Genomic DNA, 15,897 nt, shown 5'->3' on the forward strand with positions numbered 1-15,897 from the left:
TAGCAGATTGCCTACCATAGCAGCAAGCCAAAATAGTCGTAATTTATTCCCTAGCACAGGGGTTGGGCAATTTGTGGCCCTCCTGATGTGGTTGGACTGGAATTCCCATCAGCCCTAGCCAGCACAGCTCATGGTGAGGGATGATGGGAGCTGCCGTCCAGCCACATCTGGAGGGCCACAAGTTGCCTTCCCCTCCCCTCACCTAGCAGTCTTTCGTCATCTCTCATTGAGCGCAACACCTGCTAATGCAGGCTTGCAGCCCTGGGCTCGGCAGTGACAGCTGGTCAGTCACACCCTTCTGCTTTCTCTCCCCCTTCAAGCTATTCCACCTGATCTACTCCCAGCATGACATTGTGAAGCAGCTGGCCAAGCTTGCAGGCTGGCAGGATACCCTCACCAAGCTCTATGTCAAGGAGTCCTACGAATCCCGCCAGCACAGCCTGTCAGGCTCTGCCAACAGTGGAGGCTGCCTCGACCTCTTGAAGATCTCTGATCAGCCAAGCGCAGAAGCAGGGAAGGAGCTGGCTGACTCTGCAAATCCCTCTGCCAGTGACCTCCACGACCTGGACGTCTTCCTCCCGCTGGGCTACGAGGCCTCAGACCACGAGCTTTCTGAAGGCTTCTCGGACCACTCCATCTCTCCAACCAGCCAAAGGAGCAAACCCTTCCACCCATACGGGGGCTTCAAGTCATTTGACTCCATGGACCTCACCAGCCACTCCTCCTCTTCCAACAACATTGACATTCCTGGGCAGGGCGAGGCCAATGCAGGAGATGCGCTCCAGGCTGACCGAGTCTACCACCCGCTCTCTCCATTCTGCATGTCACCCTTTGACCTTGTCTTGGATTTGGGCAGCGTGAGCTCTGCGGCCACAGCAGAGAGCGGCAACCAGACACCAGTGAGCCTGCCAGGAACCCCGTCTCCTCTGGAGAACTTCAAACCCTTCCCAGGCACACGGGCACGGAAGAGTTCCAGCCTCTCCAATGTGTTGGATGAAACCAGCTATCAAGAGACCTTGCCGAGCGACAGCATCTCCAACACAAGTAACCCTCAGGTGAGCTCTTTCTCCTCCTCCCTTAGCTTGCTGCTGGGAGAGGCATTCAGCTAGAAGTGTAAGCTCTGATGTCTCTGCCTAAGCACTGATCCCAGGCTGGTGGAACAGGAGTCATAGCTCAGGGGTAGACCTGCTTTGCATGCAGAAAGTCCTAGGTTCAATCCCTGTTTTCTCCAGTCAAAAGAGCCACTGACAATCAGAGCAGGCAATACTGGGCTAGATGAAACAATGGTCTGACTTGGTGGGAGACAGTCTTCATATGGCAGCCAAAGCTTGGAAGAATGTGGGGAGAAAGTGAGGAAGAGAGGCTGAGTGAAAATCCAAATGCAAAAGCATTTGGTGGTTCCTATATGGACTTGCAAAAGCAAGTGGGACTCTTTGCCTGGACCCAAGAAACCTAATAAAATACTGGAATTAGTATGTCAGAGACCACATATCCATAACCAGTTGTAGGTGGTGAGAGCAAAATTGTTAAATTCATTCTTTTAATTTATACAGCATCACCAATACACTTAAAACTTCATTGCATAAGCAAATGAGCACATAGTTAAACTGTGGAATTTGCTACCAGAAAATGTAGTGATGAGTACCAATTTGGATGGCTTAAAAGGGGATTACACAACTTCATGGAGATTAAGACTATCAGTGGCTACGTCATGGTAGCTATATGCCACTTCCAGTATGCCTTTGTACACCGGTTGCTGGGGAACATGGGTGGGAGGGTGCTGTTGCACTCATTTCTTGCTTGTGGGTTTCCCACAGGAAGCTTGTTGTCCAATGTGTGAACAGAATGCTGGACTAGATGGATGCTTGGTGTAGACCAGCATGACTCTTCCTATATTCTTAAAACAGGTTGATGCCCCTAAGAGATTACAGTCTAAAGTTTGACAGTGGGGAGAGAACAGAGGAAGGAGAGATCATGGAATTAGCAAAGTTGGAGAAAAATGAATGCAAACAAATGCCAGTATATGCACCTTGGCTTTGTTGCAGTTCGGAATGGTAAAACTGGGTTTTCCCTGGCTGAGTCTGGGGCTCTTTAGAGCAAAAAGGACCAGCAAGTTTGAATGGATGAAAAACTTCAGAAATGGATTTAAGATGGTGCGGTCTGCAGAATTATGGGAGTTTGTGGCTTGAGTGTATCTCTTGATTCCGTCCTCCACAGCAAACCCCCGAGGAAGAGCTATGCAACCTGCTCACCAACATCATCTTCTCTGTCACCTGGCGAGGGGTGGAGGGCTGGGATGACGCAGCCTGGAAAGAACGGGGGCAGGTCTTCTCGGTCCTCACCAAGCTGGGCTCAGCTTGTGAGCTGGTGCGCCCGCCAGATGAGATCAAGCGCAGGTAGGTGGGCCAGAGGTGTGCCAAGTGGCTGATGGAGCAACAGGTCCGTGGCCGAGCAGCAATAAAATGCCTAGATACCCTGACCAGGCTCAGCCTACTGCCCTGCACTCAGTCCCTCATTCTGCTTTGTGTGCATCACCATTCCTTGTGGTGCAAGCAGAAGAAGGTACGAAGGTCTATCATGAGTAAAATAATAGCAGTGTTGATGCATTCAGCTGAATGCAGCCTCTCTGTCTAGACAGGATGGGCCAATGTCTGGGCTGAAGGATGAGCAAGGCCAGGTAGATCTGGTGGTTCTGGAGATACAGGCGATATGAGATGGTAGTGTCGCTGTGAAGGTTTGAGGCCTACAGAGGCAAGGAAAAAGGTCAAGCCTAGAGGCCTGGATGGGGTTTTTTTGTTGGGAGGGGTTATCCCTGAGAGGAGTGATTTCATTTCCCCAGTTATGTTTCAGTTTCATATCCCCAGTTAAGTTTCATTTCTTCAGGTTTGAAACAGCACTTTTGGTTTTGAGAGGGTATATAAAGAGAGTGAGAGGGCCAGTAAGGGCAGAGTCAGAAGACTAGAGCAGGGAGAAGCAGCCTAGAGGAGTCTTAAGTGTAGCTAGAGTAAAATAACTTGTGTGTTGCAACTTTTATTTTCTTTTAATGCCTTTTGTATCACTCAGCTCTATTGTGTAAATACCTTTAGTTGTGATTCGCTTGCTTGACTTTACCAGTAAACTGTTGTGGTTAAACCCTATGACTAGTGTGTCAGTTCCCCCATGTCTATAGCCTAAACCCCACATTATTGGAAAGGGGAAGGTAAAAGAAGGAAGGTGGGACTCTTAAGGAGGCAGGAGATCCTTAAGGAGTTGCTCAGGGGGTCCAGGTCATAAAGGGAACCCTGACAGTCCTGCTAGAGTGGGGGTGGGCAACTTATGGCCCTTTGGAATTCTTGGCCTACACCTCTCGCCAGCCCTAGCCAACATTGCCAGTGGTGAGGGATGCTGGGAGCTGTAGGCCAAAGAAGCTTGAGGGCCACAAGTTTCCCACCCCTATGCTAAAGGCATGCGTTTTGAAGAAGGAAAAGGGCTGTGGTTGATTGGAGTATCCTGGTAGCAGAAGCAACTTGGGAGGAGAAACAAAACAGGGAGACCAGGGGTGGGGGCAGGACTCAACAGCTGAGCCCCAGTGAATAAGGCATTATGGCAGGAGGTCAGAGTAGTGGGGGCCAGTGTGGACCACAACATCATCATGTCAGGTGCTTCATTTTTGAGATTCTGACTGTGTTTCTGTTAAATACCGCAATGTTTCCTGCATTTTAATATTAAAGCACCCAGAGCCATGAATGGAGAGTGGGAAGCTTCCATCCAGATGTTCCCTGCAGGCTCTGCTTATCAGTGTGGTACTTCCCTAGATGTCAGCTGAAGCCCCCTGTTCCCCTGCCACCTCCCCCCTTTTTGTGTTTTACCACCAGCCTTCTGGAGATGATGATGGAGTCAGCCTTGACGGACCTCAAAGAGGCCACTCTGGCCATGCTGCCCAGCCTCATCCAGAACGCTCTGAAGCTGCTGCGTCTCCTCCAGGACTTCTTGTTCTCGGAGGGCCACAACAACCAGGCCTTGTGGAGCGAGAAGGTGGGTGCTTTTCTCGCTGTGGATTCGCTGACGTAAATCATCTGATCTTCTCCTTCTCCATGATGGCAAGAAGGATCAATGTAGACTTTGAGTGCGCATTAAGAGGAGCTGCCTCAACACTGGGGTCTGGCAAATGGAGCTGACTCACCGTGCTTTATGCCAGCAATTCCCCAAGATGGTATCAATGGCCGTACTGGCTGGGGATGATGGGAGTTGCAGACGAACACATCTGGAGGGCGCCAGGTTGGAGAAGGCCGCTGTATGCTTCTGTGGGTTGCCCACATTGTCCCAGACGTCACCCTCGGTTTGCCAGGTTCTTGTTCTCCTCCTTGGGATCTGTGGGTATTTACTCACCGCATCCCTCTAGAGTAGGGGTGGGCAGAAGGCAGACCTCCAGATATTTGCAACTTCAACTCCCAGAAGCCCCTGCCAGCATGGCCAATGGCCAGGAATGCTGGGAGTTGATATCCAAAACATCTGGAGATCTACTTTCTGCCTACCCATGCTCTAGACTGCTTAATTCTTGGCAAGCCTACTGGGGTGTTCTGAGCCCTGACTCCAGCCACTTAAGGGTCTGGCTGGTGAAGAAAGGGTGTTCTGTACATGCTCAGGTGTCCTTCGGACTTGGCAGGTCAGAGAGTAGTCTTAGCAATGGTGTCTGATGGAGAGATGTAGGTGGTTACCTTATCTACATTTATGCTCCACCTTTCCACCAAGGAGGTCAAGGTGGCGTTCATGGTGGAGACAAGGGGTGGGATGTCATCCTTTTCTTTACTCTCTGCTCTCCTTTGCCCTCTGGCTCCAGGTTTATGAGGGTGTCAACAGCCTACTGGACAAGCTGGGAGTTTGGTACCACTTGGCGAATGGCACCTCTGACTTGAAGGAGATGGCCCAGATTGGCCTCCGGGTGTTAATTGGATACATCATGCTGGAGGACGTGCAGGTGAGCCATGAGGCTTGTAGGGCCTTCTCCCAGTTACGAGTGATCCCAACCTGCTTTTTCCATTTTGCTGTTTGCAACCTCAGAATGTGCAAAGATCTCCAAGCCTTGCTGCAAACGTGGGCCAAGATCACATGGGAACATGGTTTGTTCATACAGCAGAATTTCTAGGGGTGTGTGTGTGTGTGTGTGTGTGTGTGTTCAGAATTCTGCCTCCCATCTAGCTCTCCATCCCTCTGCAACGAAGGACAGGGTCCTCTCTGTTCTGTGTTCAGACTGACCACTGGTGGTTCTTCTCCTCTTCTTCCTCTGCCCCTTCTCCTCCATGCCCTGTGATGAACCTGGGCCTTGAGGTGGGACCCTGAGCCTTAGGGCAATCCCACTTCTATCACCAAATGTGGAGGATCACCTCTCACCACTGGGCAATCCCTCCCTTCACTTCCACTGCCATCATTAAACTAAACCCCTTTATTTCATATACACCTTTTTCCCTACGATAGCTGGTCATTAGGCATGAGAAAAATCAGATCAGAGGTGCTAAGAAATTAAACAAAGACATATAGTATTTTACTAAAAAGAAAACAAGGAAGCTTATTATTTAAGGATGTTGTTGCTACTTTGAAACAGGGTTTCTATATTTTTATTCATTTACAATATTTACATACCGCTCCTCATCAGAAGATTTTGGAGCGGTGAACAACATGATAAAAGAATAAAACAATGGTTAAAAGAATTAAAACATTTTTACAGTTTTAAAAAAACATTTAGTGGTAAATGTAACTATACAGTTACGTTTACCACTAAACAGGTGTTAGAAGCCCCAGTTCCTACCCTTAACAAACCTTAAGCCAATTCCCCCATGGAGCTCCACCCCATTAAGTCTCAGGCCTCACAATGAGGGCTTGAGAGGCAGTCTTCTTTCTGGTCAGGTCTGACTTCTACCTGGAACCCTGTCTCTCTCCAGTTGCAGTCCTTGGCCTATGTGAAGCTCCACAGTCTTCTCCAGACGGCCTCAGCCCCCAAGAAGGAGGAGGCCTGCTACCTGCTGGGCAAACTGGAGACTCCCCTTCGGCGCTCGCTCCACGCCAAGTCGGAGACCTTCTCCTGGCTGGTGCCCATCCTCCGCACCTTGATGGACCAGTGCTACGACATCTTGCAGCTGCAGCACTTACTTCCTTCTCTGCCCCCCACCAACGGCAGCCCCACCTTCGACAAGGACTTCCAAGTGTTCTGCACCACTCCAGAGTGGATGGCGTTCATCGAGAAGCACGTAAGCAGGACACACACAAGATCCTCACCCGTCTTACAAAACGGCCATCCATTTCATTCATTCATTGAATTCATTCTTTCAACGAAAGTGAAATGAATTTGTTCCTTCATAATACGTATATTCCACCTAATATAATAAAATCCCTATGCTGCTTATATGCGAGAACACTAGAACCACTGTTAAAATACAGATACGATACAATGTAACAATATTCTTTCACATTTTATATAACTTACGAAAACAGTAAAATGGAACAGTGTTCTTATCAGTTACAAGCCAGGGAAAGCTCACAAAAACAAGTACATATTTCAGAAGGCATGTAAAACTTGCCACATTTTCTGCCTCCCAAACCACATGGGGAAGTGCTCCAGAGGGTGGCGCCACTACTGAGAAAGCCCTGCTTCTGAGATGTTACGTGGCAACATTCTGTTGGTCTCGCAACAGCCAACCGGGCCTCCTCTGAAGATCTTGGTTGACTAGATGTGTACAGCGGAAGGCAGTCTGCCAGGTATCCTGGTACTGAGTTATTTAGAACAATTCCATCAGTCCATTCAGCCCTAGCTGCAGCATTTCATAGAATCATAGAATCATCGAACAGTAGGGCTGGAAGGGGCCTACAAGACCATCGAGTCCAGCCCCCTGCTCAATGCAGGAATCCAAGGCAGAGCATCCCTGACTAGTGGTTGTCGAGCCTCGTCTTGAAGGCCTCCAGTGTGGGAGAGCCCACCACCTCCCTGGATAATTGGTTCCACTGTCGTATTGCTCTAACAGTCAGGACGTTTTTCCTGATGTTCAGCCGGAATCTGGCTCCCTGGAACTCGAGCCCATTATTCCGTGTCCTGCACTCTGGGATGATCGAGAAGAGATCCTGGCCTTCCTCTCTGGGACAGCCTTTCAAGGACTTGAAGAGCGCTATCCTATCTCCCCTCCATCCTCTCTTCTCAAGGCTAAACATGCCCAGTTCTCTCAGTCTGTCTTCATAGGGCTTCATTTCCATTTCCCTCAGCAAAGAGGGAGACATCTTGGGCATGCTTGTTGCAGAACACAGAGCCAGATGGCTTGAGCAAGCAAGTCAAGCTGCACCTCGGAGGGAAAGCCGAAAGGAAATGATGACCGCCCCCATTTTAATTGGATACATTTTTAGATTAATCACCCAATACAAATAATATAGATGAGGTGCTTTGAACACTCACTAAAACAGCCTTCCTCAAGCTGGTGCCCTCCAGATGTGTTGGACCGCAATTCCCATCGTTCCCAGCTAGGACGGCCAATGGATGGCTGGGAGTAATGGGAGTTGCAATCCGACACATCTGGAAGGTCCTAGCTTGGGGAGCGCTGCTTCAGAAAGTGGTACTTGTACGTAGCTGTTCAAAACATACTTGAAGTGGCTGAGAGGACCATACTGGTGCCAGCTGTCCCTCTTCCCTCCTGTTGAGTGGATTACGGCTTCCCTTCAACTGTCGAAGAGCATGTCAGTTCCACTGGCACGCTACCCCAAGAGAAATCTAGAAATCATAGCTTTGTGTGGGTGCTGAGGAATCCCTCTCCCTTTAACTGGGACCGTTGTCTCTGGAATTCTGTGGCTGGGAAGCAGTGTCATGAAACGGGTTTGAAAATGACTTAGATTTGGGGTGGAGACGCGCCTTTGAGCTGGGGGGGCAGGGGGAGCCACTGGTGCTGCCTCGCGGTGACCTCGGCTGGGTTTCCCTTGACAGGTGCAGCCCACCATGGCCCAGTTCGAAATGGACACGTTTGCCAAGAGCCACGACCACATGTCGAACTTCTGGAACTCCTGTTATGATGCCTTGATGAGCAGCTCTCAGAGGAGGGAGAAGGAGAAAGCCGAGAGCAGGAGGAAGTTCCAGGTAGATTGTGCGGGACTGTGTGTAGACTGAGGCCAGGTCCATTCACCCCCTGGGTCTGGACATATGGAATTTTGTACTGTGTTCAGTACAGTCTGACAGCTGGCACAGCATCCTGAGATTCGTGTTAATTGTTCTTAAAGCAAGCTTCTAGCCCTTACGAATTGCATAGATTAGTTTGAAAACATAAAGGCTCCAGTGTCGATTGACTGACTCTCTCTTCCTTTTCTGCTCCCATGGATCACCACACTTCCTCTCCTTGCATAGCAGATCCCCACACACACTTTGGGTTGGGCGACGTCTGCCCATTTCTTCCCCATCCTCACCCTCGTGCCTGTTTTCCTCCCCTCCCTCCGGTCCCCATGGTTTTCCGTTTTGCCAGGAGCTCATCTTGGAGCCGGTGATGAAGCGGACAAAGTGTGAGAACATCCGGCACACGAATATGCTGAAGCATGTCAACAACCACCACAACACGGTTCTGAAGCAGTGGAGGGCGCTGCGGCGCTTGCTCACGTCCCAGCGCTCCGCATGGGCTGACCGGTAGGACACAGCCTCCTGTTTGCTGGCCAGAATCTCTCTCGACCCTCTGACATGCAAGCATACAACCCAAGAAGAGCCTTGCCTTCAGGGAACCCCAGTTAGGCACAATGTGTATTGCTCGCAGATGTACTTCTGGGAAAAAAATCCCCCCCACTCTGTTGCCTTGCTTGCTAAAACAACGAAGTGCATGCTAGTTTGTAGGAGTTTTGAAAATGTGCTCCATCCCCCACGCCCATGCCGGTCCCCCACAATTAGTCCTGCGGAGACAGGAGTTTTAAGAACTTTATACTGGATAAAATTCAAACCTTGGTAGTAGTAATACGATGGTTCGAGTATCCTTTCAAAATGCCCTGAGCCAAGCTGTGATGTTCTAAATGCCACCAGCTGCTGGCGTTTGTGCCTGCTGCCTCTTCGGCTACGAATGTCCCCAGTGGCTTGTTCTGCAACCATAGGCCACGCCCCCTTTCCCCCAGCCACTGATTGTTTAGCGGTTTCCTGGCTCTTGTGCAGTTCTTCCTCATTCTGAAAGGCCTCCCCTAAGCCTTAGCTATTGGCAGAAAGGGCTTTAAGCGAAAGTATTCTAGTATTTTTGCTGTTTTGGTGCTGCCCCTTTTGCTTTTGGCACCGCCCACCACTGGAATGCGGCCCCCGAGAGCTTCTCTGAATGGAATTTGACCCTCGGGCTGAAAGAGGTTCTGCATCCTTGACATAAACTGAGTCAGGCAACTGGGCTGTCTAAGGCAGCTTCATGGGTGTCCTGATTCCTGTCCTTCCATCTGGATTCAGGAATCCTCCTGAGATACACTGGAAGTTGTCAAGCGCAGAGACCTACTCCCGAATGAGACTCAAGCTGGTGCCCAATTACAACTTTGACCGCCATGTGGAGGCGAGTGCCCTTCGGGACAACCTAGGTAAGGAGGGGTCTCCGTGGGAGCAAGGGGCAGCTCTTTGGCAGCAGCCAGCCTTTCTGGCCATGATATAGGGTTAAGCCATCAAGGATGGGACAGGCGTCCCTCCCATCCTTTGAGGCTATTTTGATGCAGCCTCCGTCCGGCATACTCACAGGTAGATGCGCCACCCAGGCTGAGAGCAGCGCATTATGCACAACTTGCAGGCAGCGTCTGACCAGGCAGCTGCTAGAGATCCCCGGGAGGCATGCTGTCGCTTTGCACACTTCACTGTGAACCAAGACCCTGAGCAACTGGGTTTTTCAGTCATGCAGGCCCTCAGGCTTTAGACACTGGCCACCCTTGCCACACACACAACCCCTTGACGTCCGCCAGGGCCCAGCAAGAGCTGTGTTTTGCAGTGAGGGCAGAAGCATCAATAGAGGGTAGCAAGACGCGTATTTCACAGTAATGAGACTCAGTCGGCTGGGTGCTGTTGGGTCCTGTGCAGTTTCAGCAGACCTGAGCCTCTACAGCAGCCTCCCCTAACCTGGTGCCCTCGAGATGTGTTGGACAACAGCTCCCATCATCCCCAACATATCTGGAGGGTGATAGGTTAAGGGAGGATGCTGTCCAGTGAGTGGAATGACTGGGCAGCAGGGATGGGAAGGTCTTCCCTCTGCCTAAGGCTCTCAAGAGCTGCTGCCAATCAAGCAGTCCTGGGCCAGAAAGGCAAATGATGCCGCTCAGGGCAAGGCAGCTGCATTTCTCCAAACACCATCTTAATTCTCTGTGTGCTACAAAGCCATGTAGGGGGGGCGGGGGAGTTCAGGCTTCACAGGTGCATCTGTCGTGTTCTGCTCCCTGTTTTTGCCTGACACTTGGGTGCCAAAGACGTGTCGTGGACAGGGAAGTGGCTTTAGATCCATGAGTCTTGGGTACAAGTTCTCTTCAGCCATAAGCCTCCCTGGGTAGGCTTTGTCCTTGCAGCTCGCTGTTTCTTACCTCCCTCCACGGGGTGGAGGTTGCAAGGATAAAAGCGGCTGAACGATCTACTGCAGCCTGCCTTCAAGAAAGAACACCACTGTGTGTGCATGCAGTGAAATGGCTCTGCAAAAACCAGACACCAGAATTTATTCATTCATTTATTTATTTATTTATTTATTGCATTTATATCCCGCCTTTTTTCCTCCAAGGAACTCAAGGCGGCGTACATACTCCTCCTCCTCCTCCATTTTAACCTCACAACAACCACCCTGTGAGGTAGGTTGGTCTGAGAGTCTGTGACTGGCCCAAAGCAGAGCTTCCATGGCTGAGTGGGGACTAGAACCCAAATCTCCTGACTCCCAGTCCAGCACTCTCGCCACTACGCCACACTGGCTCTTGAATTGACTCTTTGCTGTTAGTTACACATCGTAATTCCTGCAGTGATCAGTCAATACTGGGAAATTGAAGCTAGAGCTCTATAGTCAGTAACTGACTTTACTAGAAAGCTGCTTTGAGGCAGGGGGCAGAGAAACCCCCTCCCTCCCCAGCAAAAGAAGCTAGCAGCAGGTCCCAGGGTTGCAGCCACCGCTCCCTGCGCGCGCGCACGCGCGCACACACCCCTCCTGCCTCCAGGTTGGGAACCAAGGGATGTGACAGCGGGTATCCCTCATGGGCAAGTTGGTCCAGCGATGGTCAGTTGCTGATCCTTCTCTTAAATACAGAGAACAAGAGCACATAGAAACCAACAGCTGATGGATGGATTGACTGATTGACTGAAAGTATTTTTATCCTGTTCCTCAGCCAAAAAGGCCCCCGGAGCTGCTTACATATAATTAGTAAAACAAGACAGTCCTGCCCGCAGGCTTACAGCCTAAAAAGACACAACACACAAGGAGAAAAAGATGGGGAGAGGAGAGGAGAAAAGAAAGAACCTTTCAGCAGGGTTGGTGGAATGGCCCTGCTTCCCACTCCCATCCCCCTCAGTACGGCCTGCTGGAGTGGCTGGTGGTGGTGACCCTTGAGGGAGGAGGAGTGTTCATGGTCTTTCAGCAGGGCTACCAACAATTCCCTATTATCAAGGCAAAGTGATAGGATTCCTAAGGGAGCATAACACCGTAGGGTGCATGATGGTTGGTGACTGCCCATTTTATGACATTTTTTGTCTTTCAGAGCAAATGTTCCATTTGATGAAGTACTTGTCCTTGTGTCAACCCAGTTTGTGCCCCAGGACTACCATGTTCAGGCGCCTGATCCAGCATTTGTTTCCATTTCCTTCCAGGTGCCGACTATTTGCACACCCCAGCAGAGTCCCTCCCCTTAGCTGTTGCCAAGGAGGCGAAGGTCAGTGAGATGCAGGATGACCAGTTGGCAGAAGAAGATCTCTCGTTCCTGGATAATCAGTGAGTTCTTCCCAGCAACTCCTTGACATACCTCCCTGCGAAGGGGAGCTTCTCTTGGGCAGCTGCCTGATAGATTTGATACATAAAATCAGCTGGGTGTTAAGAGACTGGAGGAGCAGTCACCAAACAACTATCAGGTAAGGCTGATTAAGCCTTCTGTCCCTTCCAGTGTGGAGCCCAAAGAACAAAGTCAGCGGGAGAAGCTGGTGATCTCGGAGGACTGCGAGCTGATCACCATCGTGGCCGTGATCCCGGGACGCCTGGAAGTCACCACCCAGCACATCTATTTTTACGACGGCAGCAGTGAGAAGGATGAGACTGAGGAAGGTAATGGCAGGGGCATCCCTTCTCCCAGAATGCTCTGCAGCTACAGCCGGTAGATTATGTAGGCTAATTTTGCAGGACCATAGTTCTGTATATATGTGGCTTACAAAGATCAGACACAGCAAAGGGCTGTGTTTAATCTCCAAGCTGTATTTACTCTCTCTGGATGTCCTGTTAGGGAGGTTCATTTTTCTCTTGCATACGAACCTTCTATTAGTGCCACCATGAAATCTTGTAATGGTTCCATGTTTCTGGTTTTATGTATATTCTGGGCTGGATCCAGACTTGGTTATGCTTAGAGTAGACCCATTGAGATAAACAGGACAGGTAACCAGTTGTCATGTCCCACTGATTTCAATGAGTCTACGCTAAGAATGACTCAGTATGGATCCAGCCCTCTGGCTTGTAATGCCTGAACGAATTGTATTCAGAATGGTGGGGGTAACATTTGCAGTACTGTCTTCTCCTTCGAATGGTTCTGTATGTAAGAACATAAGAAGAGTGCTGATGGATCAGACCCAGGATCCATCTAGTCCAGCGTTCTGTCCACACAGTGGCCAACCAGCTGCCCACAGGAAACCCACAAGCAGGACCTGAGTGCAGCAGTGCCCTCCCCAGTACCCCAGCTACCAAAACCTGGAGTCCGTGGCTGGTGGCCCCTCCAAAAAGGAAGGGGGCATCTCCATTTGACTTCTGAACCATTCCTGCCACTGAACTGTGGCCCACGAGGTCAAAGACCCCAGAAAGGCCAAGTGGATGGGGGATGTGGAAATGGGGGCTGGGGGAAAGGAGCGCAGCTGTTTGGGGAAGCCCGGAGGGCCAGATCACAACTCTAGAAGGGCCAGATTTGGCCCCCAGGCCCGAGTTCTGCACCCCTGAGCTAGAGTTCCAAGCGAGCACGCTTTTGGCTTTCTGTGCGTGAGAGACCGAGTGCTGTGCCCCCTCTGCCCCTCCACCCAGGCATCGGCTACGACTTCAAGCGGCCCCTGTCTCAGCTCCGGGAGCTGCACCTCCGCCGCTACAACCTCCGCAGGTCCGCTCTGGAGTTCTTCTTCATCGATCAGGCAAATTACTTCCTCAACTTCAAGAAAATGGTAATGGCTGATGCCTCCTGACTCCTCCTCTGTATCTTTTAGTCTCCTAGTAGAGCACGTGTCATTCCTTCGTATATGTGTGACTCCTGCAGACCCAGTTGAGGAGTTCTGCCTTGGGAGGTCACTCGCTACATCTCTGACCAATAACAAGCTGCTGGTTTGTCCCCCACAGGTTCGGAACAAGGTGTACTCTTCCATTCTCAGCCTGCAGCCACCCAATCAGATTTATTTCGCCAGCCGCTCACCACAGGAGTTACTGAAGGCCTCGGGCTTGACTCAGGTGCTTAATCGAACACTGTCTTTTCGTGGCAACCAAATCTCATCCCTGATCCCAGCCCAAACCAGTCCTCGAGCAGTTACACCTTTATACCTCTGCCATTTGGGGAGAACAGGGAATCATTGCTGATGAGGGAAGTCAACAGGATGCCATGAATGTAAATCATGGGCGAGCCGCTTCCAGGGGTCAGGGGCCACATTGCCCCCCTCCTCAGAATCCTCTGGGGGCCACATCCCAGTGCCGCCAAATTTGCCACCACCACTGAATTTGCTGCTGTGATGGCAGCAAAAATCACAGCGATTTTGCGGGGAAAAATTTATTTAACCCTGATTTAAATAGGTAAATGTTTGTTTTCTATGTCATGTCTTTATTTGATACCCTTATGTCCAGTCTTTCGTGGTCTGCTTGGTGGCTGTGGGCAAATCCGGGCTCTCGGTTGACTTTCAGAACATTACTGAGAGACTAAAAAGGAATAAGGGGAATTTAGCCCACCTCAAATCCTTGTGCTAGGGCAGGAAGGCAGTCTAGATCTAGAGCAGGCTCCCTGCCCTTCCTCTCTGTTGAGTCAAAAAATTTGGCAGGGCTGGATCTGAACTTAAGAGTTAGAGGGACTGGAGCACTTTCGGTGGAAACTGAAGAGGAGTGCCTTTGACCATGTGCAGAGTGCGTTTCTTTCTTCTCCGGGTGTACAAAGCATACCTAAAGTTAGGAGACATGGGGAAATGGCTCCAGTTCTAAGGGAAGGACTTCATTTGTCGGGATTTTACTCCCAGCTTCTCCGTTGCCCTTTTGCAAAACAGATAATAACCAAATTCCTGTGGTTTTGACCTGAAAAGTCCTCAGAAGGCTTTGGACCTCTGCTCCTTCCGGATTTTTTTATTGTGGTGGATCAAGTGAGCATCTCCTCCTTCTCTTTCAGAAATGGGTTTACAGGGAAATCTCCAACTTTGAATACCTCATGCAGCTAAACACCATTGCAGGCCGCACCTACAATGATCTTTCCCAGTACCCTGTGGTAAGCATCTGAGGTGGGATGAGCACGGCTGTGGTGGTGGGGAGCAAAGTTTTGTACTTGAGCTTCAAGTGTTTTGTTTCCCGGCCCCCAAATGCTGGACCACAAGTGGACAAGACTAGAAGCTGTCCTTTCTTTCTCCTGTTAAGTTTCCATGGATCCTGCAGGACTACGTCTCGGAGACACTGGATCTCAGCAACCCTGCTGTGTTCCGAGACCTTTCCAAGCCCATTGGGGTGGCCAACGAGAGACACGCCAAGGATGTAAAGGAGAAGTGAGTGCCGCATTTTTTTGGGCCCGTTAAGTTTCCTGCCTTCCTGGACTGGATGCAGCTGGGAAAGCGGGAAGCATTTTTCAGGGAAGGATGGGCCCCTCTTTCCCTTGGGACAGCCTGCGTTTTTCCCAGGGGGCTGGACGTGAAGATTGTACTCCACTCCCTATTATTAGCAGTGTAAATAGTTGGGAGCGGAAGGGGGGTTAAACATTCCAGATATCTGGACGCCGGGAATGGAAGCTGTGGAACAGCACGGTCTGAAGAAAACCTTGGCCACCAGACTGCGTGCATAGAGCGCTGTACTTAAATTTATCTTAATCAGATTTGCCACAGCTGTGTGACAATAGGAGGTTAATATATTTGACATGTGTTCGTGTTCCTTTTAATATCTGCTTCCCACAACACTTCCCACACATGGAACAGCTCTGGATTGCAACTTGGAGGAACTGGGTTCAAATCCTGCCTTAGCCAAGGTTGTGCTAAGCAGCCTTAAATAAGGCCCTGTCTCTTGGCCTCTATTCCATCTTTAAAGTGGGGATCACCGTACAGACTTGTGAGACAGAGCATCAAGAGTTGTGAAACATTTCAGATGTCAGTACTGAATCCAAGACTGGATGTGTGCTGCTCTTGCCTCCCATCCTGTCCTGACCGCAGGTACGAGAGCTTTGAAGATCCCAACGGCATGATTGATAAGTTCCACTATGGCACGCACTATTCCAACGCAGCAGGCGTAATGCACTACCTGATCCGCACAGAGCCATTCACCACCCTGCACATCCAGCTGCAAAGCGGAAGGTGAGCAGAAGGGAGCAGTCCTTGGCCAAAGTCCTCTCTGCTCCTCCAGACAATGTACTCATAACAGGGACATCAGCTGACTGATAACTCATTTCACTCCTTATCATGGGTTGGATCCAGATTTAGTCATACTCCGACTAGACCTATTGAAAGCAATGGGACTTAAGTTAGCCATGACAAACTTCAGCCCCATTGATTTCAGTGGGTCTGCTCTGAGTATG

General features: G+C 50.3%; 1 protein-coding gene across 9 annotated transcripts in view; it reads left to right on the forward strand.

Annotated features, from left to right (window-relative positions):
• Positions 1–15,897, forward strand: part of NBEAL2 (neurobeachin like 2) — a 190,276-nt gene that overhangs the window by 152,205 nt on the left and 22,174 nt on the right. For all 9 annotated transcript variants that reach the window (XM_084859500.1, XM_084859499.1, XM_084859498.1 and 6 more), the window contains 15 exons: positions 321–1,055; positions 2,218–2,396; positions 3,855–4,014; positions 4,820–4,957; positions 5,919–6,224; positions 7,940–8,089; positions 8,469–8,626; positions 9,413–9,537; positions 11,780–11,900; positions 12,070–12,227; positions 13,185–13,318; positions 13,491–13,598; positions 14,515–14,610; positions 14,757–14,881; positions 15,536–15,676. In XM_084859500.1, coding sequence (XP_084715626.1) covers positions 321–1,055; positions 2,218–2,396; positions 3,855–4,014; positions 4,820–4,957; positions 5,919–6,224; positions 7,940–8,089; positions 8,469–8,626; positions 9,413–9,537; positions 11,780–11,900; positions 12,070–12,227; positions 13,185–13,318; positions 13,491–13,598; positions 14,515–14,610; positions 14,757–14,881; positions 15,536–15,676 — 2,834 coding nt within the window. The remainder of the gene's footprint in view (positions 1–320; positions 1,056–2,217; positions 2,397–3,854; positions 4,015–4,819; positions 4,958–5,918; positions 6,225–7,939; positions 8,090–8,468; positions 8,627–9,412; positions 9,538–11,779; positions 11,901–12,069; positions 12,228–13,184; positions 13,319–13,490; positions 13,599–14,514; positions 14,611–14,756; positions 14,882–15,535; positions 15,677–15,897) is intronic.

The sequence above is a fragment of the Heloderma suspectum genome, chromosome 5 (assembly GCF_057233095.1).
Source record: "Heloderma suspectum isolate Gila_16-S chromosome 5, 16-S_ref, whole genome shotgun sequence".
Classification (NCBI taxonomy): domain Eukaryota; kingdom Metazoa; phylum Chordata; class Lepidosauria; order Squamata; family Helodermatidae; genus Heloderma; species Heloderma suspectum.